The 27,926-nt window shown below is 42.8% G+C and overlaps 1 protein-coding gene across 1 annotated transcript in view; it reads right to left on the minus strand.

The window, feature by feature from the left end:
* Window positions 1–27,926, minus strand: part of LOC124577761 (sodium channel protein Nach-like) — a 193,071-nt gene that overhangs the window by 56,137 nt on the left and 109,008 nt on the right. The window contains exons 8-10 of the mRNA XM_047131226.1: window positions 11,015–11,068; window positions 9,576–9,738; window positions 54–160 (exon numbers count right to left, since the gene is read on the minus strand). Coding sequence (XP_046987182.1) covers window positions 54–160; window positions 9,576–9,738; window positions 11,015–11,068 — 324 coding nt within the window. The remainder of the gene's footprint in view (window positions 1–53; window positions 161–9,575; window positions 9,739–11,014; window positions 11,069–27,926) is intronic.

Raw genomic sequence — 27,926 nt, forward strand, 5'->3', positions numbered from 1 at the left:
GGTTTTACTATGGAAGTGAGTGTATCTTTGAAAAAGTGGTACTGGTTCTATACCTAGTAGATCATTCCAGCTGTAGGCCACTTCTCTTCTGTAACGAATGGATGATATATCCTTGAAGTATACATGCAGAATTGAATGATTTGTTATGTTGATTTCATGACTGAAAACAGAAAAATAATTTCTATTTTAGTATTTCATTTTTAAGCTAATTTTTGATTGCAAGCCATTAAATGATCTACTGCTCCTCTTGTAGCATTTATTTTCTTTTAGAAGACATCTGTTAAATTTATTTGATTACACTGATACTTTTCAAAGAAAATAGTTACCCATAACAATGGGGGTGTGTTTGCAGTACACAACAACTTTTCATGCAGATTTACAGTGAACACTACTTCATCATCTTGTATAGTCCTAATATTTCTGCTGAAAACTAAACCTCTCAGCTATTCCACCCATTTCTGTGCAACCGCTGAACCAGGTTGATACTTCAGTGCAACCTGCTCCTTTATGATAATAGCATAGTCATAACTGCAGTGTTTGTTTCACAAAAAGCTATCAGCATCAACATCCAAACAAGTTTTGGTACAACACCCTAGGTGAAATGGCATTGGTTTGTTTTTGCATTGATTGGCATTCCTGTCTAATCTGTGAAAGTTTCACTGTTATTTATTCTGACAGTATCACCATAATTTAGTATAAATTGCTCATTTAAAATTATTTGTACAAAATATAAAAAAAATATTTGGGAAAATATGTGATATTATGGACTTCCAATTTTACTTTATTATGGTGAATTTTGAGGTTGATGAAGCAGTGTTCCCTGTAAAGCTGCATGAAAATTTTGTAATACAGATACACCCCCACTGTTACAGATACCAGTGCAGATAACTATCTACTTTGAAAAATACCAGTGTAATCAAACAAATATTAAGCCACCAAAAAGTGATCAAACAGCAGCTATTTATTACAGTTGACAAAGGAGCAGATGTTTTTTAAAGTTTTGGCTGTAGGTGACATTGAAATCTTGGCTACATGATTTAAGGAACAGTTCCTAATCAAGTTAATGAAACATAACTAATCACACATAGATAAATTAGTTGTAAGTCAGAAGATACAGAAAATACCATAAACAAGTATTTGCTACAAATTAACAACTACGAAAGAGATTACAACAATGTTCATGTAACTGAAAATCATTTCTTCTACTGAGTACCCTCCGATCTACAGTCCAAAGATTCAATTGTACACATATAACAAAGATATGAAAAACTCGTGTCACACAGATATTACACTAAACTGCATTTTTCTTTTAATATTGACACTTCCTCCAAAGAAAAATTAAAAGTGAATACTGAATTCCACATGGATTTAATCTTCTGCACTCCAATTCTTTGATGCAGCATCTCGAATGAAACCCTTTCCAGTGGCTTGGTTAGTGGATCAGCTAACTGGTTGGTCCCATCAATGTGTTCAAATTCAAGATCCCCATTCAAGAATCTTTTCCTGGCATAGAAGTGACAGACTTCTATGTGCTTTGATTTTCGATGATACATTTGATTTTTTGACAGTTTTACTGTACTTGCATTGTCAGCATCCAGTGTAGGAGGTTTCACTTGTTTGGAAGTTCCAATCAATTTATACAATAGCCTTTTAACCAGATTAGCTCATTTGCCCCATCACTGGCTGATATTATTTCTGCTTCCACACTTGTCTTTTGTAACTGACTGGTCCATGATACAGCCCCATGACTGATAGTTGTGATGACACCTGTTGTTGAACGTCTAGTGTCTTTGTCACCATCATAATCAGCATCACTGTAGACTTTCAACCTCTCTTTGTAGTTGTACATCCTTTCACAGTCCACAGTACTCTTCAAGTATCTAAAAATTTGTTTTACTTGATTCCAATCTTGAAGTGTTGGATCTGGATCTGAAACTGTAGTCAAATACATCAGACAGCCCACTGTCTCTCGATATGGAACTTTGGCTGTGATCTTCTTTTTGACATTATTTACTTCACATCCAATTGGAGTAGAAACTCCATTAGACTCATCCTTTCTAAATCTTTTCACAATTTCCTTTGTGTAGTCTTCCTGGTTCACTGCTATTGACCTGTTTTCATTTTGCTGTATCTTCATACACAAAAAGATCTTGAGAGACTCTCTAGTTGTATGAAACTCCAGCATCAACATTTTCATGAACTCTTCAATATCTGTTCTGTTGCTGCCCACAACTAAACCATCATCAACACAGATTGCAACATACAGACAGTTCTTGTTGCTCTGATGGTAGAAGAGACACGGACCAGCATCACTGTTTTTAAATCCAGCCTTCATTATGAAGTCTAGGAAATGTTTGTTCTAGCGATGTGGTGCCTGTTTGAGAACATACAGACTTTTCTTCAGCAAACAAACATGCCCAATACCATCTTCAAAACCTTCAGGTTGTTCCATGTATACATATTCTTTGAGTACATAATTAGGAAAAGCTGTTTTGACATCAAACTGTTTGAGCTTCCATTTCTCTGCAGCTTCCACTGCCAACAGAGGTCAAACTGTATCATAACACATGACAGTGCTGAACATTTCTTCATAGTCAATTCCTTGTTTTTTAAATGTTCTTTGAGCACAAGTCAACCTTTGAAGCGAACTTCCCAATTTTCTGCAGTTTTCTTCCATAAGACCCATTGATTTTGGAAAATCTGTACACCACTTGGACACTCGACTAATATCCAAGTATTACTTTCTTTCAGGGACTTTAATTCTTCATGAATGGGCTCAAGCCATTGATTTTTATTGCTAGACTGCAAAACGTCTGTGCATGTGCTTGGATCCTTGTCCCTGATGATGGGAGTTCCAGCCGTGTACATGCACTCTCCAGTGGTTATCCATTCTGGTTTCTTCCTCTCGCATTTGCTTCTTCATTTCTCACTCAAAAATTTGCTTCCTCCAGAACTTGATACCATATCCAAATCTTCTTCCTCTTTATTACTTCCTCTGAAACTTGACGTTGTCTCCGAGTCTTCTTACACTTTACTTACTCTTTCTATTCTCTTGTCATGGGTGACAGCTTATGATTCCTTTTCCTCATTAGGAGTCTGATTAGGCTGACTCTGTTGAACAGTGTCTTCACCAACAACTTCAAATTCAGCACCACTGGTGTGCAGATGGCATACAACTTAAGGCTTGAATACTACATCATGACTTAGTACAACTTTTCTATGAGATGGAATCCAGACCCTAAAGCCATCTCTTCATTTATGAACCCCGCCAGAAGTCCAAGCACAGCTTTGTCATCAAATTTTGAATGAAAATTCTTAGTCACATGCACATAACTCTGGTTCCAAAGATTCTCAGATGATACAGGTTGCTTACTGGTCATCTATAACACAATCTGCAAGGAGGTTTGTTTTCAGTAGAGGACTTCCCAGTGTGATTTAAAAAATATGCAAGAGTATTGCATGCTTCTGCCCACAGTTCCTTTGGCAATTTACTGGGGTTCAACATAGAATGTACACACTCCACAACAGTGTGGTTTTGTCTTTCCGCAACACCATTTTGCTGTGGTGTGTAAGGTGAAGAGATGCAATGCTCTATGCCTCTGCTTGCCAGCAAATTTTGAGACTTTATTGTTATCGAACTCTTTTCCGCCATCACACCTGATCTGTTTGACAACATGACCATTTGCTTGGCTTCATTCAGGAACTGTTCCAGGACTGTGCTGACTTCATTCTTCTGCTTGAGAAAGAAAATTTTATGGAAATTGCTAAAATCATCTTTGAAATATACGTAATAGCAAGCTTTTCTGAGAGACTCTGTAGACATAGGTCCATTTATGTCAGCATGGATTTGTTCACCTTTAACCATTGGTCACTTCATTCTGTTCCTGAGTAGCAGTCTATGTATTTTACCGAGCGCACATCCATCACAGAATTCTTCTGTACATCCATCCACATTGATGTTCACCTGCTTCAAGATGCATTTCACATGTCATTTGTGTTGATGTCCAAATCTCTCATGGTAAACTTGCAGCATATCTGACGATGTCACCAAATTCACTTGAGCCAGCTGCACTGGTTTAGTGACACATATGTCAAGAACATAGAGACCATGTCTGACATGACCACTCATCATAGTTTGCCCAGTCACTTTATCCTTAATTTCGACACTTTTGTCATCAAGTCTGGTGCAAAAACCTCTTTGTACAATTGGTTTGAAGAGAACAAGTGACCACTCACTTCTGAAACAATGTATATCTTCCAATTCACCAATTTTTCTGACATTATTCAACTGCATTTGAATTTTCACAGTTCCCAGTCCATGAGACAACATGCTCACACCTCTTTTCCTAATAGAAATCTTTTCAGGGTTGGTGAATTTCGTATATGATACAAATTATTGTTTATTTTCAGCGATGTGATTTGTGCCACCACTGTCACAATACCAACTGTCTATTTCAACACAGTTTTCAATGGGAGCCCTAAAAGCATGCAACAAAAATGAAACATGCTTTTCCATGTTATCTGTCTTTTTTGTTGGACACTTTGGTGCCCAGTGACCTACCTGCCCACATTTGTACAAAGGAAATCTTAGTTTTGCACATTCAGTATTCTTTTCAATTTTTCACTTGTGATACCATCACTTTTGTTTTGCTGAATTTTCTTTTTAGGGCAACTAGGTGTAACAAACACAGCTGATTCAATCATACTTTGATCACACAATTCAATTGTGCACTGGTTTTCGATCAAAAGGTTCACACTTTGATTTTCAGATGGAATCGTGTCACACAGATCCTTGAAATTGTCATATTTTTTGCCTAATGTGGAGAGAATTTGACCATTTAAAATTCTTTCAAACAAAACTGCTTATGCAGTTCATCATTCAAATCCACAAAAAGCTTCTGCAGTTTTACAACTTGTGTGCTAATGTCCTCTTTGGCGTCACGCTGAACACAAAAAATGCTTCTATCAATATGATCAGACACTGTGTTCTGCTTCATCCAAATCATGCATGTAACGTGTCCCAAATTTCACTTGCCTGAATGCATAATAACACGAGCTCGGCAACAGATTTTCCTATTGCACTTGCTGGTAAACTTGCTGCTTTCACATTGTCTTTCAACCACTGCTGATGTGCCACCTTTTTCTCCACATTGCACTGTGTGGCAATTCAGGACATTTGTACATACCATTTACAATGTCTTCAAGTGCATATGCTGGCAACAGCACTGACACGTGCCACTTCCACTTTGCCCAGTCTTCAGGTGCTTTCAGTTTTTCCACTTGTATTTTGTAATTACCAACACTGGCTGTCATTTTCATTGAACACACAAACAATGGGCAAATTCACATTATTACAGTTTTGTGACAATGATGAGTACCCTCCGTTCGACTGCCCAAAGATTCAATTGTACACACATAACAAAGACATGAAATACTTGCATCATACAGATATTACACTACATTTCATTTTCCTCTTAATATTGACACTGTTAATGATTCATTGCTTGTTTGCTGATAGACTGAACTGTTCATCATCATCACCTATCTATGGAAATATGAATAAATAAGTAACACATAACTACAGACCTTTTTCATAGCCATAAGTTCATTCACCTCTTTAACGGAAAAAGTTGGTGAGAAACAATGATCTGTTTTTCTAAGAAATCATTAATTGTCTCTTCGTCTGACTACTGTAAGGAATGTTCCATGAAAAAGACTATGTATGTATTCAGAACAAAATTATCAAAACTGTATTTCCTGTGACTTTTCAACAGCATTTGACTGTGCAAACATAAAATTTTGCTACAGAAATTAGTATGTTACGGTGGTAGTGAGAGCCCACTTTTGTGGATCGAGTACATCTGACTAGGAAGGAGCAGATCATCACATTATTACAGAGCATTTCTCCAATGCTCTGTAAGCAGAATGGTGAAACATTAGATATGGTGCCTTGCAAATCCCTTTGGTTGATTTTAATAAATGTCCTTCCAATAAACCAAAGCATTTGCTCTTCACCTGAATACACTATAACAGGGCTCAAAAATCACCCCAGAAAAACCAAGAAATGAAAATTCATATAAATAGTTCACAGCAAACAAAACTCTAAAGCTTACAATAATTCCTAGTTTGCTATGTAAACAAGTGACTATGATTCACACACATCAGAAACAGGAGTTAATTGACACATATTAAATAAATACCTCATACATGACAAGCATGAATTAGTTCAGCGATACACAAACAGATCAAAAATCTCAGCTTGGGATGCTTTTTTCACTTGAGATGTATAACATGTTGCTGAACTATAACAAAAAAATCTATCTTATTTTCCATACTTTCATTTTCAAGTATGAAGTGAAGAACCTAGAAATATTTTTCAGCCTCAAATGTATTGCTTCCATAGCAACCATGAAGGCAAGATTTGATTAATCACAGTTCATATAGACATTACTAAGCAGTCATTCTCCCAACACTTGTTATGCAATTGGAACAGGACAAGACACTGACATATGATACAGTGAAGTGTATGCTCTGCCATGCACTTCACAGTGGTTTGCAGAGTTCATATCTACATGCAGATGAAGATGCTATGACAAATCTTTTGAATTAATGTACCTTCAAACACTAGAATATTTATTCTACAAAGAGTGAAGAGAGAACGACTTTGTAACCAAGCATGTGGATTCTTTCCATCTCTTATGTTTTTCTTCCCACAATATTACCTTTTTTCTAGTATCTTCAATATTATCATTTATATTAAATTTCTCCATTACAAAACAATCTCAAATATTGACTCAGGACTAATTCAACTTATCTTTATTGTCTACTAGTTTTTTTTTTATGTTAGGAGTGTATTAAGCTAATCAGTTTAGCTGAAGACCATGCTAATCATTAAATATCAGTAATTTTGAGTTTTCTTATCATTGTCCATATTTAAACATATGCGCAATTACTGACTTTGTGATAAAATACATCAACATCTACATCGATACTCTGCAAGTCACATTTAAATGCCTGGCAGAGGGTTCATGGAACCAACTTCACAATTCTCTGTTATTCCAATCTCGTATAGAGCGTGGAAAGAACGAACACCTATATCTTTCTGTACGACTCCGATTTCCCTTATTTTGTCATGGTGGTCATTTCTCCCTATGCAGGTCAGTGTCAAAAAAATATTTTCGCGTTCGGAGGAGAAAGACGATGATTGGAATTTCATTAGAAGATTCCGTCACCATGAAAAAGTAGACAAAAAAGTTGTAGACATGTAAGGCACAATCAAAAGTTTCCATTTGAAGGCTGTACAGTCCAGAATTGATGTACCAGTCAGGCAAAATCACCATGAGTATTTAAGCAACTATCCCACTGATGCACCAGGTTGAAGATTCCTGTTTGGTAAAACACCATGACCCGCTGAATGAAGAAGTCTGTAACTGCTTACTGCACATTCTCATCAGACACGTATCACTGACTCATCAAGGCCCTTTTAAGGGATTGATGATGTGATAACCACACTTGGAGAGATCAGGATTATAAGGTGGTGGTTTAGTGTCTCCCACCTGTGTTGATCTGTAATGTCCACAGCTCGTGATCTGGCAGCTAGCGTTGCTACCTCTGGAGCATGGGCTCCGAGGTTCAATTCCCAGCCATGTTGGGGATTTTCCGTTGGGAGACTAGGTGTTTGTATTATCCCCATCATTTCATCATCATTCATGAAAGTCGCTCGATTGGACTGTGAAAAGATTGGTACTTTGTACGGGTGCTGATGACTGCACAGTTGAGCACCCCACAAACCAAATGCCATTGGTCTGTAATGCATGAGGCTGGCAGCTCTGATCGAGTCTTGTGCTGAATAATAATCAGCATGAAACTTGGTGCACTACTACACAATATTGGTTTTCAAGGGACATGCTGTCATATACACATTCTTCATTCTCCAATGGACGTCTACTAGTGTTTGTTCTTTGGCAGCCATGAAAAGAACAACAACATATTGATCCCTGTTTGGATTCATTTGGTAATAACATCGCCATAGTTCATATCTCTGCATATACCATGTGGATGTTGAAAAAACGTCAGGATCACAATGATCCCATGCCTACATGTCAGCACATATATATTCACATTGGAATCATAACTTGTTGCATATAAGCTGCAGTAATGTCTTCAGACAGAAACTTTTTGAGCAGACCTTATAATTAAGTATTCATACAATCACACCAAAGATATACTGGCAATACCTGCACTCAGTTAATTTCAAAGTGACTCACATCCTTAGGTATGACTTATTTACTGAAGTAGAATCAAATATCTCCACAAACCAACTGGTATAATTCGATAGAAATTATTACTGTATCTGAAAATTCATGTTTAAACAAACCTCCATCCTCTATTCATTTACTCAGGAATGTAAATCTTTAATTATAATCTCTGAAAATTCAATTTTAATTATTTGAAACTTATAAAAGGAGCATGGTACAAGCCATGTTACTACAGCTGAAGTTCAGTTAGGGGTGAGTTTTCAATGGAGCTACATCTATGTCCGCCAGCACAGGAAATGTACTGCAGTTGATTTAGTACAGATTACAAGTAAGAAAATGTACCGCATTTTGCATCCAGGAGTTTATTCAATAATTTAGTCATTGTTTCAAATTATTACTTGAACTGTGAGTATGTATTTATTCTCACTGACTCTTTTAAACTACAGTAATAATTATCACCAACAGTAACAGTGGAGTTATGTAATGAACAGTGTTGTCTGCAAAACTGATGCTGATTGTGCAAATTTTATTTGTTCTGGTATGATTATTTGCTTGGAAAGTCAGTGTAATGACTGACTATTACAGTGACTGGGTTAATTATTTACTTGCCACACAGAAACAATTGTGACTGACTACATTGTGGTTAGATTACTGCACCCGAACAATACTGTACGATGTCCGCTGAGTGTAGTATGTGATTACTCATTTATCTGTGCATAATTAAAGTAGATAAGATGTGAATTGGCCACAAACATTAGTTTATTTACCAACCAAGGGCAAACAATGTGTTTGAATTTCAGTTTTTGACGTGGTCTGCATCATTGACTATAGATTATTCCCAGCACCAACTTTTCAGCCATTTCTAATGGAGATACTGCTACCAAGGTTAACAGTGCAGGTAAAAATGGATGAGCTACAAGATGAGGAAAAGGAGGAATGAAACAATAAATGTAAGTAAAGCACCAGTCAACCAGCCCCAGCCAGTTGTGGGTGGAAGGCAGTTATGAATTACAGTACAGTTCAGTATCCAGTATTGAAGTCACCACTACTCAATATCTTTTGCTTGCATAAGGTACTGCCATACAACTGTCAAAAGGAACCTCAGGGTCAGGGATGTTTCCTAAATATTTCCATTTTCAAGTTGACATTTACCTACTGAGCTAGCTGTCAATTAAGCATTTTGCAAAACTAAATTGTCTCATTACAGTTAAAAAAGAATTCAAACAAAAACTTTTCTCAATATCTATGGTACAGGAATAGCCAGGTCTCTTTTATGCACATATCAGCTACTAATTCAAGACATTTTGCAGAAATTACAAGAAATGTGTCCTGTCATATTCACTTTTGAAGAACTGGCCTTGAGATAGTTCTGTTCTGTAGTTGATGTCTGTGCAGGATGGATGACAATCACAACTCATGCCATCTTGACCATCAACAAGGCCAGGAATAAATATGGGTGGCTTGAGATTGGTGAAAATTCCTGTAAAGTTAGGAACAAACATGATTTAACAATAGCTAACCAATAAATTGGTTAGAAGTTTTAAAAATTGTGTTTTAAAATTATAGGCATCTTTCAGATCTCATACACAGAAGACATTTATGAAAACAGAAAACTTCCATTCTTCGTATCACATGATAAGTTATAGAATTGACTAATCCATCTCATAGCCTAAGTACCTGATTGTTTAAGTTTGGATAATTAATGCTGAAATTGTTAATGAGACTTAAATTACCAAACAGAATTCAGATAATATGTGCACTGGAATATAATAGGGGTAAGGCTAAATTTATTGCTTTTATAATGCTAAAGAATACTCATATCAAAATTTTTCTCATAGCCATAAAGACTGCCAGTGGATTTGATGTGGAATCCCTGTAATGTAATTTAGGCAATTGCTGAATTAAATGGAGAACACAGTGAATCTGAATAATTATAGCTACGTAGAGAACTACAAATTACGTTGTAGATATAATAAGTAGTGAAAGTAGATAATGGAAGAAGAATACGTATAGAAATAGCATAAAAATAAGTACATTTAATCTTAAGTTTCAGCAAACAGTTAGATAGAATAGTAATAAACTGTGGTGATTTAATGGAAAACTCATTATTTATGGAACTATAAACACAAAATTTTCTGTATAATAGTATGAAATGGGGACATATGAAGTTGCTGACACACAGTTTTTGATTATTTCCCACAATAAACTTTTAAACAAGAATTTCAGTTTCATTAGCCATTCAGTACATCAGCTATTGAACATTTCTTTCTAAATACCTTCAGTGATTTAGTAAATATTTCATCCTATCATGACCAAATGTTATTAATTAAGTGTACTGACTAGTAATGCTTAGAACAGAAACATGAAGAAATACTAATAACTGGTGAAATGTGATGTACCCTCTGCCATGCACTTCACAGTGGTTTTCAGAGTATTGACATAAATGTAGATGCAGAAAAGAAAAAAATCACTCTATAGAACCATTTCCAATGATTTACTTGTGGTACTGAGAAATAATATGTAGGAAAGTCAGAGGAAAGTGATTTACAAAGCAGACAGCGTTGTTAAAAATTTAACTGTTTCTTATATTTCTCCAGCACTTAGCATCCTCACTTTCCCTAAAACCAAGAAAGAAAATATTAAAAAGAAGCAGGAACAATGACTGTGTAATATGTAGGATTAAAGTGTCTTGTGCCAAAGAAGAAATCTCTGTGTCATTCAGCAGACAAGTTGCAACCAAATGTTATATTACTCACGCCTGTGTTCAGCAAGACATTTAACATCTAGCAGCCCACACTGCCTGGTGTCTCCTGCAATATTAAAACAAACTACATTAGTTTTAAGTTTACTTTTCATTTTTGTGATGATGGTGAGTATTAAAGCATTTACTTTAAAGTTGTAGAATTCTTTTATGTATGGGATAAATAGTATGGCTAGACATATTACTTAATTGCCCAGAAAAATTTATGCAAGATATGCTAGGTAAATTATATTTCATTGCATATTTCATTCTTTATGTCTGATTCTTGTTATCTCTAGAATTACTGACTTGTGTATGTGTATCATCCCACTATTTTCAATATGAGATCTGCATTTAAGTGTGTACAAGTGGGGCTAAGACAGAGTATTTGCACTCCCACTCCTGTCCTCCCACATCATTCCACCCAGAATCTGGGTACCTTATCTGTATGATTCCCACCTTTAATTTTAGACAGTTTTAATTGTATATGCTGCTGCAATCTGTATGTCCATTACTCTACCAGAGCCTGAAGCATCTTCAAGAAGGGGCAGTTTGTGGGGTGTTGTGACAGTGCCACGACATTCAAAAGTGCCGCTACGTTAGTACGCGAACACGGCGATAGAGGCGCTCCGCAGCTCGGCCGAGCGTGGGAGCGCCACCTGGTTATGAACGGCGCCGGCCGCATGTCACGGCCCGGCAGTCGAGTGACAGATACAGAGTTAGTAACATGTAACCCACGAGTGTTTCTACTTTTGTATCTCCACGCACTTTATTAGTGATTAAAGGTTATAACACTTTTTGGCGACGAGGTCGGATATTTTTTTTTCCCCTGCGTTGTGGACTTGTGTGTTCGTGTTGGGGCAGACATGGAACAGCTTCTGCAAGCGCTTATTGAACAACAAACACAGCTGACGGCTGCTATTCAGGCGCAACAAACACAGCTGACGGCTGCTATTCAGGCGTTGTCGACGTCGCTTACTCATCGTCTGTCTTCCTCTTCTCCGCCTCCGTTTCCTCCTTATGACGAGGCCGCTGAAGACTGGGAGGATTATGAGAAGCGTTTGTGGCAACACTTCTTGGCTTTCGGTGTTGTCGATGCTCCTATGTGTAAGTCGTTATTTCTATCTTGGATTTCCCCACGGATCTATCAGCTGTTATCTCAGTTAGCCCCTCTGCGGGAACCTGCCTCTCTGTCCTTCCAAGAAATGTGTGACTTATTGTCTAACTATTACCGAAAAAACACCCCTGTCGTTGCCGCCCGCGTGGCTTTCTACCCATCAATCTTACCGGGCTTGGGCGGCGGAACTACACGGTCTGAGTCGGAAATGTCAGTTTGTCACGGACACTCATCATGAGTCTTACGCTGATTCAATGGTTCGGGACGCTATTTTACGGCTTGCTCCTGATAAAGAAGTTTGGCAACGTGCCTTACAATTGCCAAACCCGTCGTTGTCGGAAGTTCTCAGCATCGCTCAATCGTTTGAAGTGTCTCACGCTGCTGGTGCGCAAATAGACGCGTGGTGTGATGTAGGCGCTGTACACACCACTTTCGACGCCGACAATGTGCCTGTTTCACAGGAAAACGACGATGTGGCGGCGGTGCACTCGCGTCAACAATGTCGCGTTGGGCCGCCACGCTCGCAGCGAAAACAGCAACCACAGAAGCAGGCTCGTTCCGCCCTTCCTTCTTGTCCACGTTGTTTCGTACAGCATGACAGAGCCGCGTGTCCAAAACGTTGGGCCACGTGTAATTCATGTAGGAAAAAAGGCCACATTGCTTCTGTGTGTCAGTCCCCTAAAGTTCCTGTCGACGAGGACGAGGCATCGGACATGGATGTTAACTGTGTGCTTTCTCAAACGAATAAGTTGTTTGTTACTGTTCGTGTTCTGGATAAAGACATTCGCATGCAAATGGACACTGGCTCTGCAGTAACTCTCATTAATTCTCGCACGTATTTGGAGTTAGGCTCCCCTTCCTTGTCTCCAGTTACACGAAATCTACGAACTTATAATAAGCAGAAAATTCCTATCGTTGGCCAGTTTGATGCTTCCACTGCCTACAAGTCTGTTGTTCGGCCCCTCACGTTTTATGTGGTGGATCATGCGGGCACTGAAAACCTGTTCGGTTATGATGCTTTCCAGTTGTTCGGGTTTTCCATTGATGATGATGTGCACCTCATATCTGAGGACATTCCGTATCAACAGCTGGATGGCTTGTGTTCTGAATTCTCGTCCGTGTTCTCTGCGGGTCTGGGTCGGGCCAAGGATTTTGAAGCCCACATTACTCTTAAACCTATGGCTCGCCCTAAGTTTTTCCGGGCACACCCTATTCCGATGGCGTTGCGTGCGCCTGTCAAAGCTGAGATAGACAGGTTAACAGCTTCGGGGATTCTCCTTCCTGTTACCTCCAGCGAATGGGCATCGCCCGTCGTGGTGGTTTCTAAACCAAACGGGAGTCTGCGATTGTGTGGTGATTTTAAAGCCACTGTCAATGCTCAAAGCCTCATTGACACTTATCCTCTTCCCCGTCCTGAGGAGTTATTTACCAAGCTCGCTGGGGGCCAGTTCTTTTCCAAACTTGACTTATCGGAGGCGTACCATCAGTTGCCGCTGGATGCATCTTCCAAGGAATTTCTCGTCATCAACACTCCTTGTGGGTTGTATCAGTACCAGCGGTTACCATTTGGCGTCGCTAGCGCGCCGGCCATTTTTCAGCGGTTTTTGGAACAGCTCACGGCTTCCGTTCCCGGCTGCATCAACTACCTGGATGACATTGTTGTCACGGGGGCCTCCACTGAGGAGCACCTTCGCAATTTGCGTTCACTGTTTCGGGTTCTGCATTCAGCAGGGTTGAAGTGCAATCTGGACAAGTCTCAGTTCTTCCAACCCTCCATTGTGTATCTTGGTTTCCACTTGTCCCGTGAGGGTATACGTCCTCTACGACAGCACGTTGCGGCCATTACTGCTCTACCCCGGCCGTCTACGGTCAAAGAACTTCAGGCGTTTCTAGGCAAGGTTGCTTATTATCACAAATTCATTCCCTCCGCGGCGGCGGTGGCTCATCCTCTGCATCAGCTGTTACGCAAAAACGTTCCTTTCTGTTGGTCCGCCGAGTGTGAGCAGGCTTTTGTCCGCCTGAAGGCTCATTTGCAGTCGGCGCCTTGTCTTGCCACATTCCGTCCGGGTCAGCACTTGGTTCTGGCGACTGACGCATCACAGTATGGCCTAGGGGCTGTTCTCGCCCATCGGTATGAGGATGGGTCGGAACGACCCATCGCCTACGCTTCCAAGACCCTCAACGATGCCCAACGGCGTTACTCTCAAATAGAAAAGGAGGCGCTCGCTATCGTTTATGCTCTGAAAAAGTTCAGCGTTTTTTTGTATGGTTCTAAGTTTCACCTCATCACCGACCACAAGCCGCTGGTCTCTCTGTTCAGCCCCTCGGCGTCGCTTCCGGATAAGGCAGCTCACCGCCTGCAACGTTGGGCCTTATACTTGTCTCGTTTTCACTATGAGATTCACTATCGCCCTACGGCCCAGCACGCCAACGCTGACGCGTTGTCGCGTTTGCCGATGGGCCCCGACCCGGTTTTCGATCGCAATGAACTCCTCTGTTTCCACATTGATGAGGAAGAACGTCGTGCGGTCGAGGGTTTTCCACTTACAGGTTCGCAGGTCGCGTCGGCTACTGCGCGGGATCCGGTCCTGCGTCAGGTGATTGGTTTTGTTCAGCGGGGTTGGCCGGACAGGACCAAGGGCCGGGCGTCGGATCCCCTTCGCAACTACCATGCCTTGCGCCTTCGTCTGTCTGTTCGTGAGGGTGTTGTTCTTCTGGCCACGGATGGCGCATCTCCACGGGTTGTGGTGCCCGCCTCTCTTCGCAAAGCTGTTCTCAAACTATTGCATGAGGGCCATTGGGGGATTTCTCGGACTAAGTCCCTGGCCCGCAGGCACGTTTATTGGCCCGGTATCGATTCGGACATCGCCCACATGGTCGCTGCGTGTGCTCAGTGTGTTCAACAACTGGCTGCGCCCCGCTACTCTGCCCTCTCCGTGGCCTGATCCGGCGCAGCCGTGGGAACGGGTGCACGCTGACTTTGCCGGCCCCTTCCTCGGCACTTATTGGCTACTGTTGATTGACGCCTTCTCGAAGTTTCCGTTTGTTGTTCGCTGTCCGTCGCCCACCACTGCGGCGACGACGCTGGCTTTGTCAAAAATCTTTGCGCTAGAAGGTCTTCCATCCACGATTGTCACGGACAATGGCCCTCAGTTCTCTTCACAGGCCTTCCGTGATTTTTGTACTGGACAAGGGATTCATCATGTTACAGCACCGCCCTTCCATCCGCAATCGAATGGGGAGGTCGAGCGCCTTGTCCGCACTTTCAAAAGCCAAATGAAAAAATTCCTTAGTGATTTTTCCACAGATGACGCTCTGTTGCAATTTCTGAGTTCTTATCGCTTCACGCCTCTGGGTGATCGCAGCCCTGCTGAACTCTTGCATGGCCGCCAACCGCGCACCCTACTGCATCTGCTTCACCCTGTCAGGCCTTGTACTGTGTCCCCTAGTGCGGGAAAATACCCGGTGGGCGCCGACGTGTGGGCACGGGGGTATGGATCTCGCCCTAAATGGATTCCAGGGGTGGTCCAGGCTCTTCGCGGCCGCCGGCTTTGTGAAATACGTACGGACGGCGGCATGGTTGTTCGCCATTACGACCAGATGCGCCCACGAGTGGTGGCCACGCCGGTACCACCGCCCCTTCTTTTGTCTCCACCAGTCCGAGAAGCCAGTCCTGTCGCTGCTGCCGATCTTCCGGGCGTGTTGTTGCCGCCGCCGTCGCTACCGCTTCCGAGTACGCCGGAACCGGCCCCAGTCGCGACGCCGCCTTCTCCGGGACCCATCTCGCTGGAGCACACCCCCAGGTCCACGACACCTATGGATGCTGCTCCGGAGTTTTCACCCATCATCTCGTCCAGGAGGCACGTTCCACGCGCCAGCTTCCGTCCTGGACATTTTCGACCATACTCTCGTGTTTCTCCGCGGGATCTTCTCGAGACCTCCCAAGAGGCCATGGATGTCTCCGCACTGTCCGTGTCTCCACGAAAGTGAGCGTTTTTTTTTCAAGGGGGGAAAAGTGTTGTGACAGTGCCACAACATTCAAAAGTGCCGCTACGTTAGTACGCGAACACGGCGATAGAGGCGCTCCGCAGCTCGGCCGAGCGCGGGAGCGCCACCTGGTTATGAACGGCGCCGGCCGCATGTCACGGCCCGGCAGTCGAGTGACAGATACGGAGTTAGTAACATGTAACCCGCGAGTGTTTCTACTTTTGTATCTCCACGCACTTTATTAGTGATTAAAGGTTATAAAATGGGGATTCATCTCTTGTGGAGTCTGAAGTACAGAATTCTTATTCATTGCAGAATTCTCTTGTATTTCTAGAAATGACTGTCTGTTACTCTACAAAATCATGAGTTTAGTCTAGTCTGGTATTAAATTTCCAAGTATCATAAGAAAAACTGCAGTCAACATTCACTACACTACATACTTTAATTTTGTTTTGTGATCATGTTACGTGCAAGAGTAAACAATGGAAAATCCAGTATGGCATAACAACAATACAAAAAGGATAGGCTGCTACTCATCACATAGAAGAGGCACTGAGTTGTAAACAGGCAGCTTTTGGACAAAAAAGTCCTTCTTGGGAAACAAAACACACATACATTCATGCGAGCATGACTCACACTCACATGTCTACTGTCTCCAGTCATTGGGGACTGACTCATTCTCAGCAGCCATAGAAAGTACCCATGTGTGTATCAGTCATGTTTATACGAATATAACATATAAAACATTCTGTTTTGCAAGAAGGACTTCTTTGTCTGAAAGCTTAAATGGTTAGCAGTCTGCAACAACTCCTCTATGTGGTGAGTAGCAAGCTATCCTTTTCATATTGCTGTTATATCTGCGTGCTTTCAAATAATAATAATGAAGAAATAATGTGGTGGCCCTCAACTACGCACCCACAGGCTCAGAGTTGAAATATTAAAAAGTTTTGGTTGGTTTCACTGTCTAGAGGGTGGGATACATAGTTGCCACATTACAAGCCAAATACTGATGAGTGTACAGTATACAATATGAATACACACATGAATCGAATGGTCGAAGGTTCCTATCACTCAGCAATTGAGAATTTTATAAATGAAAGATTGCAATTAAATAAAATCTGCAGGTACTATCTTAACAACTTTAAATGATGAGTACGATAGTAGAAGTACTTTTGAGAATGTGGTATACTTCTGCAAAACACTTATTGGTGTCGATGGTCCAGCAATTAAATAAAATATACGTTGATTAACAGGGAAACAATAGATTCCTACTTCACGTAATTAGTTATGAACAACAACATGGCTCACAAGATATTCACTTCTAAATGCACACTACATCTTCACTGTAGATGCCACGGAAATCTCATAAGTGCACGAGTCAGCACTCCAAAGTATTTGTATCTGCTGCGACCACGCCCAAACCGCTCCACACTCTCCAAGTCTCTCTCGCGACCCTGTGTCCATTGTGCCATCATGCCCAGCACTTCTTGTGTCCTCTCTCATACGGTCCCTCATGCCGCTCTCTTCCAAACTGCCTCTCCATTCAATTCAGTAGTCACCTCCCTTAATAACCAGTACAGTGATTGGCGATAGTGCTTCCGTCATGTCATCAAGCCAACACACACTCACAAACATTTTTAAACACATTTGAAATAATGGATTTACATTTAAATAACTTGAAATTAAATAAATATTCCTATGGCTGAACCATAAACACGCTCTACCACACATAATTAAATACATAAGCAAATTAAATAGACACATATCAAAAGAATGGCAAGCAAAAGTAGACCAGTAGCCTAACGTCTCTGTGCTTTCTAAAACACAGTAAATGACTGACCAATTTCTTCATGAATAGCGTATATCAGATATAAACAAAGACATAGATGAATAAATATATTTATAAGCATGCTGCTACCATTTTTTCGTGTAACTGTGGAGTACTTATGGCCTGACGCGGTCGATAGTAATCGGCCACTTTGACCTCCAATAATTCATGTACTATTAAAGTTTCATGCCTGTAATTTATACCAGTTTAGGTTTACACTAATAGCTTTCTAAAGACATGTTGATTGACAAAATTGGATGTACCGTTTAGATTTTGGAAGTTCATTGCTGGGTGTTACTTGTATAATTTACAGTCTGATACTAAACTTTAAACAAATAAAGATATTGAAAATCTGATTACACCATCAGAATCATTGGGCAAATAATGGTAACGTACATGTTTCTTTTTAAGGTACCATGTTTCCTCTGGTTATTATTAATTTCTGCATGAACTGCAAAATGTCTGCCATTATGTTTTCACAAAGTCCACCATCTTTGGCACTCCTGGCACGTCTCCTTCATCGACACAGCATCACCATGGAATTCCCAGTCATGCGGCTGATGGACCACGTGCTGTGGCTACCCTTCATGCTCAGCTAACGTTCAGCACCACGTGGTTGCTGCTGAGCCGTGGCCCACTGAGAGACTCCTGCGTGACCATGCCAACTCCGAAATTATAATATTTCCAGGGTGCCACAAATTGCCAGTTACCTCACACACCTCCACTTATTAGCATTCTGGCTTGCCAGAATGTTCAGAAGTAGCACCCTTCAGTTCATACAAGTACATATAAAACAAATTTAAAACAACAGAATTAAGTGATTAAAATGCAAGGCCAATAGTGTTTACAAAATTCTGTTTTAGTGGTGTGTGAGCAGCATGAATTTTGAAATAACTTAAACTAACACAAATTATGAATGAAACAGCATATTAAATAAATGCCTGCATTTCAATGCATAATCTAGCATGAATTTTGAAGTAAACTTGAACTAACAAAAATTATGAACGAAACAGCCTGCCTGCATTTCAGTTATGCATAAATAATTTTTTGGACAAGAAATAAAATTTTTAATGCACTTTTGCTTATGCACGATTTTGTAAGCACTTCTTGTGCCACTCACTCGGTGCTAAGGTGCCTTCCTGCACTAATTTTTCTGTCACACTACAAATGCTCATACAGATTTTAGCACGAAGTGTTGATCAACTCACATCAGTCTTTTGGCCAAGTGCCTCACAGAAATCATGTCTGCCTCTGAATTCTCAGCTCCGCCATTTATCATGACAAACTTGTCTACAACGAAACCCAAAAGTATAAAGCCCTCAACAAACCATTTCCCAAAACCAACCAGCATCCTTGCTAAGGATTCCCTCCAGCTGAAAACGATACTTTAGGAACAAAGCCACAAGGCAATCAATTGAATCATAGTGAGCTCAAACTCCCACAAGTTCTATTTAATTGACTGTAATCAATCTGTCCTACCTCCACCAAAAATTGTGTGCATTTACAATTACAATTGTAATACCCTTCAAATTGACCACTAAATTCTTTCACACACTCTTATACAAAGCATATATCAATACATATTTTACTTAAATCCACAAGGTCACTGACCTCCACACACTCTCAGTGCATGAAATTCCCCCTTTTGCACAAGTACTGTGTCAAAACAAACTAACAAATTACTAATGAATCCCCAATAAATATATGAATTATTCCTCCAAATTTACTACCACTAATTACAGATTAGAACAGCTTTTCACTTCTGCCCTTTCTCTATATAGCCTTAGCAATTTCAAACTTCTCACTTTTCCACAGATATGGTAGCAACAACCATAACACTCTACCGTACCAACACCTATCAGTCTCACTAGAATCACACTCCTCCTTCATATACCAATTTGTACAAACTTCATTACACAAACTGTCACCATCCACACTATTTACTTCAGCTCTCTAAGTTTTCTGTTGGTTCCTCCACACATTTCACCAATTCACTATCCACAGCCTGCACAACTGTACTGTTTTTCCCCACCAAAACATACACAACTTTATCCTCCACCACTACATTACACAAATTGCTGCTACTGTCTTGTACAATTTTGGGACATCCAGACTTGCTACATTCCACTGTGATAGGACAAAAACCAGCACACACTGCCATTTCCATACACTTTTCATCCAGATTAACCCCTGTTCCTACTTTACATGCATTCCCACATTCATACTCTGACCAACATCTTAGATCCACATATTCATCAATAAGTTTCATTTCGTCTTCATTCGTGACTAGAAACACATAAATTCCTTCCTCCAGAGTTTCAATACCAGTAGCTTTTACATCATTACATAAATTACCATTACTCTGCTTCTTTAAACAGAAATCATCTACCTCTGCAGATACATTTTTAGCTTCAACTGCTGGTGAGACCAATGCTAAGCCTCCCTTTGTAACTCTTTCTGCTGAGACAAAATCACCCTCACTTGTAGCTGGTGAGACCAAAGCAATGCCACCTTCACGAACATTGATGCTTTTTGGCAACTCACAAACACTTTCTACTACAACACCTTCCCTACTGCAATTGCTACTGTTTGCTAATACCTCTTCAGAATTCTCCACACAGTTTGCTTTCACAAAATTCATCTCCTTTTTAACTTATTTTTGAACCACTGAATCTTTCAATTCATCACAATTCACACACTCATTCATTACAAATTCATAACTTACATCATTCCCTGCAAATTTATTCCCATTACTTTTACTTAAATCTCTCACAGATCTATGCTTCTGCTGTTTGCGCCTGCTTTTATGAAAGAGCCACCTATATAACCTTCTTCTTTAGCATACTCCAAAATACATATTTGTTGCCTTTCTACAAAACTATCAACATTTCTACCATTATCACTATCTACAGTCCTTTTCATCACCTGTTTAGATCACCATCCCCAGATCTGAGATGTGGTGAACATCAGTTTCCTGACCGGTTGTTACACGATTGCACTTCACGTGAATTTCTCCCGTCAAATCTGCATTCTTTACTCAGATCCCATTCACAGAAGTTATCACTCCTGTTTGCTCTCCAACCATTCTGCTCGTTCCAGCTATTATCTCCCTGAGAATTGCTTTGATTTCTCTCACGTTTATTATTTTGGTGATGATTATTTGGATTCCCACTTTGATAACTACCACCCAGTTTGCTCTGAGGTTTGAATTTCAAAGCCCTCTCTAATTTTTCTGCAAATTCCACAAATTCGTCCATGGAATCACATGGACTATGGACAAGATCCCATTGCAAATTTTTGGGTAATTGCCTTTTTAATGTGGTGATTTCTGTTAAAACCCCCAACGGATTTTTCACACGCATAAGCTTGCCAAGTTCGCACTTGCAAAAATCGCTCATCATCCCATTACCATACCTGTAACTTGGCCTGTTTAAGAATTCCTTTTGGATCTGCATCTGTTTTGCCTCGCTCCAAAATTTATTCAAAAAACTTTTTGAACCCTTCATACAATTCACATGAACTACATTTAACATTAGGCCAACACTGTGGGTCTCCCTCCAAATGCCGTTTAACATATTTTATTTGCATTTCATCCGACATGCCATGAACAAAAGTGTCCCTCCACACAGCCAAGAAATTTACTGGGTGATATCTTCGATCATCTGTGTAACATTTCACAGATTCGGTATTTCCCCAAGGGATATTTATAGCCGCCATGGCCTGTTTTATTGGTATTTTTATATATGACCAAACGGGTATGCACTGTGTAACCATGAAATGTTCTTAAAATTTGTATGTACTCTCGGTAGATTTCATATATCACCAGACTGATGTACTGTGTATAACCCTGCAGATCCCATAAAATATCTATGTATGATCATTTTATGTATAGGACCAGACAGACGTACATTTTTGTAATTCTGCAGTTCTCATGAAATTTGCATTTGCTTTTCAATATGTCTTATATGTGACCAGGCAGATGTGCAATTGTGTAGGTCTGCAGCTTTCATAAGTTTTGTATACGTTTGTGTGATACAGTAATCTCTAGAATTATGTACAAGCCTTAATGACGTAATGTTACCACAAACGCAGAGCCCGTTTATGACGCGAACTGTGACATTCATTGGCACCTCTTCCGCTAGTGCCATCTTGCGACGCAGCCTGTCATGTAAGAGCAGAGCCGGAGTTGCGGTAGTACCTAGCTTGTACTTGTATGTGATGAACCAGGCTGCCCGTTAGTCTGAAACCTGAACTTGATAGAGAGGAGCTCATCTGTTTCCTTTTGGATGTCAGGTCCCAACAGGCGATAAATAGTTTTCCAATCCCTAGTACCCAGCTTGCCAAGGATACAACATCTGACCCTGTCCTCAAGCAGATCATCTATCTCGTCTAGTAATGTTGGTCATCTGATCCTCTGGGCTGCACTTACAATCTGCTTTGTAACTATTTTGTCTTGTGCCATCATCTCTCAGTCTTAGATGGAGTCCTCCTCCTCTACCTGTATGACGCAGACCACAGGGTGGTCATTCCCAGGAATCTGTGGCAGGAGGTCTTACAGCCATTGCATGAGGGCCACTGTGGTGTTTCCTGCACTGAAGTCTTGGTTTGCAGAAATGTATACTGGCCAAGCAATGACTGGGAACTGAAGCATTTGGTAGCTGTGTGTCCCCAGTGCACTAGTCAGCAGGTGGCTTCTAGGGCTTTGCTTTCCCATGTCCTCCAGCAAGCCATATATATAAATGACTTAGTAGATAGTGTCAGAAGTTCCATGCGGCTTTTCGCGGATGATGCTGTAGTATACGGAGAAGTTGCAGCATTAGAAAATTGTAGCGAAATGCAGGAAGATCTGCAGCGGATAGGCACTTGGTGCAGGGAGTGGCAACTGACCCTTAACATAGACAAATATAATGTATTGCGAATACATAGAAAGAAGGATCCTTTATTGTATGATTATATGATAGCGGAACAAACACTGGTAGCAGTTACGTCTGTAAAATATCTGGGAGTATGCGTGCGGAACGATTTGAAGTGGAATGATCATATAAAATTAATTGTTGGTAAGGTGGGTACCAGGTTGAGATTCATTGGGAGAGTGCTTAGAAAATGTAGTCCATCAACAAAGGAGGTGGCTTACAAAACACTCGTTCGACCTATACTTGAGTATTGCTCATCAGTGTGGGATCCGTACCAGGTCGGGTTGACGGAGGAGATAGAGAAGATCCAAAGAAGAGCGGCGCGTTTCGTCACCGGGTTATTTGGTAACCGTGATAGCGTTACGGAGATGTTTAATAAACTCAAGTGGCAGACTCTGCAAGAGAGGCGCTCTGCATCGCGGTGTAGCTTGCTCGCCAGGTTTCGAGAGGGTGCGTTTCTGGATGAGGTATCGAATATATTGCTTCCCCCTACTTATACCTCGCGAGGAGATCACGAATGTAAAATTAGAGAGATTAGAGCGCGCACGGAGGCTTTCAGACAGTCGTTCTTCCCGCGAACCATACGCGAACAGGAAAGGGAGGTAATGACAGTGGCACGTAAAGTGCCCTCCGCCACACACCGTTGGGTGGCTTGCGGAGTATCAATGTAGATGTAGATGTAGAATGCATCCATGTGGATTTTGTAGGTCTGGTTTTGAATGTGTTGGCTGACTGTCACTGATGGATTTTTACGTTTTCCATATGTGGTCCAGTGCTACCATGGTTGCTATTCAGGCTCTCTCAAAATAGTTTTCTGTGGAAGGTGTCCCAGTTTCTCTCATTTCTGATAATGGACCTCAGTTCCTGTCCCAGGCATTTCATGATTATGTGTGCACTAGGGTATTTGACATTTTTGCTCCCCTCCCTTTCACCCCCAATCCAACAGGGAGGCTGAATGCATGGTTTGCACCTTTAAGGCCGAAATGAAAACAATATCTGTGGAACTTTCACACCAAGGAGGCGTTACTGTTTTTCCTGATGGTCTACTGGATGCTTTAGCTCTACTGCATTTCTCCACAGGCTCCAGTCATGAACAGTGCTCCACTTCCTCCACCCAGCTTCTCACCCACCATCCGGTCCACAGTACCACACTTTCCACCAGGGACAGCAGTCTGGGCACATGGATTTGGTCAGTGCCCCCAGCATTAATGGCAATTGTTGTATGCCAGACTGGACATCCAGTCAACACTCTCCCCATGGGATACTGCAATGTCTGGCACCACCAAAATCAGCTCCAATTCCAGGTGGGCAGCCACACACACCTCCTGGCCATACCACCATCTTTGTTGGTGTGCCAGTCACTCAGTACCTGCTATACATCAGAGTTGCAGCCTCATTTTCTGCCTGCTTCAGCACTGCCTGATGAGTCTTCACTGTCACAGCCTGCGGAAGCTGCTCTGGTGCCCCTTGCCAGTTTGATGTCTCCTACTTGACCTCAACATGTGGTTTAGACACCCCCACCTTTCCTACCACTGCTGGACATCACCACGGATCCTGTCTTGGCCTGGTGTTGGTCCAGTCATCTCATGCTCACACAAAGGGTGTTGGGCACTCTTCATGCTGGCCAGTTTCATCCATATTCCAAGGTCTCCACAAACCAGGAGTTACTCTCCCCTCATGCCTCTGAGGTTTTCATGGATGTGAGCACTATGTCCACATCACAGCCATCCACTCATGGCCTGGAGAATCAGTGACATTCTGCCCCCCAAAGGGGGAATGGCACAGAGACCCACTTAACCCCCCTGCGGGTCCGGGGATTAGAATAGGCCCGAGGTATTCCTGCCTGTCGTAAGAGGCGACTAAAAGGAGTCCATCCCCCTCACGGGGGTAGTTAGCGCCTGCGTCCGGAGACGGACGGTTTCACGACATATAATCGTGGTCTTTTTGGTTTTTCACTTCTCGTTTCTTCCTTCCTTTTGTTGGTTCCTTTCTTTGCTCTTCTCCACTTCACTGTCTTCCTTACTCTTTCCCTTGACTTCTCCTTGCCTTCTCATTGCCTTTTTCTCCTTGCCTTCTCATTGCCTTCTTCTCCTTGCCTTCTCATTGCCTCCTTCTCCTTGCTTTCTCATTGCCTTCTTCTCCTTGCCTTCTCTGGTCTCCGCCTCGGCATTTGAGACAGTCTGTCCTCTTTCTCCCTCTCTCTTCTTTTTCCTCTTCTTCCTTCCTCCCTGTGCGTGTCTGAAGGCCGACCCACGCGTTCGCACGCGTAGCCGGTGACGGGGTAACGCGTAAGTCCCCGCCCTGGGTAGACATGTAAGGCACGCGCGTACCCCCTGGTAAAGGCCAGGCCCGGGGAGGGGTGATTGCCTGAGCTGATACCTTCTGACCATGCCAATTGGTCCCTCCGTCTGTTTCTCGGGAGGTGTGACCTGAGGTGTAAACATTCACCTAAGGCGGGAGTGCCCTCTGAGAGGGTCCCCACAAGGAAGGAGCGCGCCATCGGAGACGCTGGCAATCATGGGGGATTCCTCCGCAATGGATTCTACTCCATCTCTTTCGACTTCGACCCACAAACGGAAACGTGACCAGCCAACAGTGACAAAAGTACTACCGCCTGCCCCACAGTTCCTTGTAGTTTCTCGATCTGAGGACGGAAAGGATTTTTCCTCTGTCAACCCCTTCGTTATTCAGAAGGGCGTAGATGCCATAGCCGGATCTGTCAAATCTTGTACCAGGTTGCGTAACGGTACCTTATTACTAGAAACTGAGAGTGCCTTTCAAGCACAAAAACTGCTTCGGGCCACACTCTTGTACACGTTCCCTGTCCGGGTGGAGGCCCACCGCACTTTGAATTCGTCTCGTGGTGTAGTCTATAGTAGCTCTCTCGACGGATTGACTGACGAGGAGCTTCAATCTTTCCTCGCTGAGCAGGGCGTGACGGCTGTCCATCGGGTCATGAAAAAGGTCAACAATGACCTTGTACCGACCCGGACACTTTTCTTAGCCTTCGATAGTGTTAAGCTGCCATCGCGCATCAAGGCGGGCTACAAGGTTATTTCTGTTCGCCCCTATGTCCCGACACCTATGCGCTGCTACCAGTGTCAGCGTTTCAATCACACTCGACAGTCTTGTTCCAATGCGGCTAAATGTGTCACCTGTGGCAGGGATGCCCATGAGGGTGACTGTCCACCTCCGTCTCCTCGTTGTGTGAACTGTCAGGGTGACCATGCAGCATCCTCCCGCGACTGTCCTGTCTATAAGGAAGAACGCTGTATCCAGGAAATTCGAGTCAAAGAGAAAGTGTCCACCTCGACTGCTCGCAAGCTATTGGCTAATAGGAAGCCCACGCTGCTCCCAGCGGGGAAATACAGCACTGTCCTCGCCTCTCCTCGGACTACCCGGGAGGTAGCAACCCAGACATGCGATCTGACCTTCAGCACCACGGTCGTCCGTTCGGCCAGTGCTAAGATCGCGCGGTCGACGTCTCCTCTTCCTCCCATCACCCCACAGACACCAGCCACTTCCTCAGCTTCTGCTCAGTCGAAGACCCCGAAGTCAGATGCACGGGCCTTCAAGAAGGAACCATCCCGTGCAGACTTCCTCCGTCCCTCGACCTCCCAGCCTTCGACCGGTACTTCCACCAAACGTCCTTCTAAAAAGGCGCATAGGAAGCACAGTTCTCCTTCTCCGCCGCGGCGCCTTTCTTCTCCTGCGCCACCCAGCGGTTGCCGCCCCAGGCCGTCATCCGTTTCGCCTGGCCGCACCGCTGGTAGCCGAACATCTGGCCGTTCACCGGCGGAGGAAGCTCCCCCTCCCGGCCATCCTCCCGAGATGGCCGATGACCCTATAGACCCCATGGACGATGACTGTCCGCCTCCTGCTAGCGGCGGCAGTGCTCGCTCGAAGCCAGGCCCTAAGCGGCCTTCAAGGTGACCCCTTCTCTCATCTTCCTTTTCTTACGATGGCACTTATTAACTGGAATATTCGCAGCATTCGCTCCAACCGAGAGGACTTGAAGTTGCTGCTCCGCTTGCATCGTCCGCTCGTCGTAGCCCTCCAGGAAACGAAGCTACGCCCATGCGATCAAATTGCCTTGGCACACTACACCTCTGTGCGTTTTGACCTACCCCCTGTGGTAGGTATCCCAGCTCATGGAGGGGTTATGTTGCTGGTCCGGGATGATATTTACTACGATCCCATCACGTTGCACACCGGCCTGCAGGCAGTTGCCATCCGCATTACTCTCCCCACTTTTACGTTTTCCTTTTGTACCGTTTACGCTCCATCGTCATCTGCCGTTACCAGGGCAGACATGAAGCAACTTATTGCTCAGCTACCTGCACCATTTTTGTTAACTGGAGACTTCAATGCCCACCATCCTCTTTGGGGCTCTCCAGCATCCTGCCCGAGGGGCTCCTTGTTAGCAGACCTTTTCAACCAGCTCAATCTTGTCTGCCTCAATACTGGCGCCCCTACTTTTCTTTCGGACACATCTCATACCTATTCCCATTTAGACCTCTCTGTATGTACTCCCCAACTTGCACGCCGGTTTGAGTGGTATGCACTTGCTGATACATATTCGAGCGACCACTTCCCGTGTGTTATCCATCTCCTGCAGCATACTCCCTCTCCGTGCTCCTCTCGTTGGACCATCTCCAAGGCAGACTGGGGGCTCTTCTCTTCCAGGGCGACCTTTCAGGATCAAACCTTCACAAGCTGCGATCATCAGGTCGCACACCTCACGGAAGTCATTCTCGCTGCTGCTGAATATTCCATCCCTCACCCTACTTCTTCTCCTCGTCGCGTACCGGTCCCCTGGTGGACCGCAGCATGTAGAGACGCTTTACGTGCTCGTCGACGTGCTTTACGCACCTTTAAACGCCACCCTACAGTGGCGAATTGTATTAATTATAAACGATTACGTGCTCAGTGTCGTCGTATTATTAAAGAAAGCAAGAAAGCCAGCTGGGCTGCTTTCACAAGCACCTTCAACAGTTCTACTCCTTCTTCTGTTGTCTGGGGTAGCCTGCGCCGGCTATCTGGCACTAAGGTCCACTCCCCAGTTTCTGGCTTGAAGGTCGCG

Source organism: Schistocerca americana, chromosome 1 (genome assembly GCF_021461395.2).
Source record: "Schistocerca americana isolate TAMUIC-IGC-003095 chromosome 1, iqSchAmer2.1, whole genome shotgun sequence".
NCBI classification, from domain to species: Eukaryota; Metazoa; Arthropoda; class Insecta; order Orthoptera; family Acrididae; genus Schistocerca; species Schistocerca americana.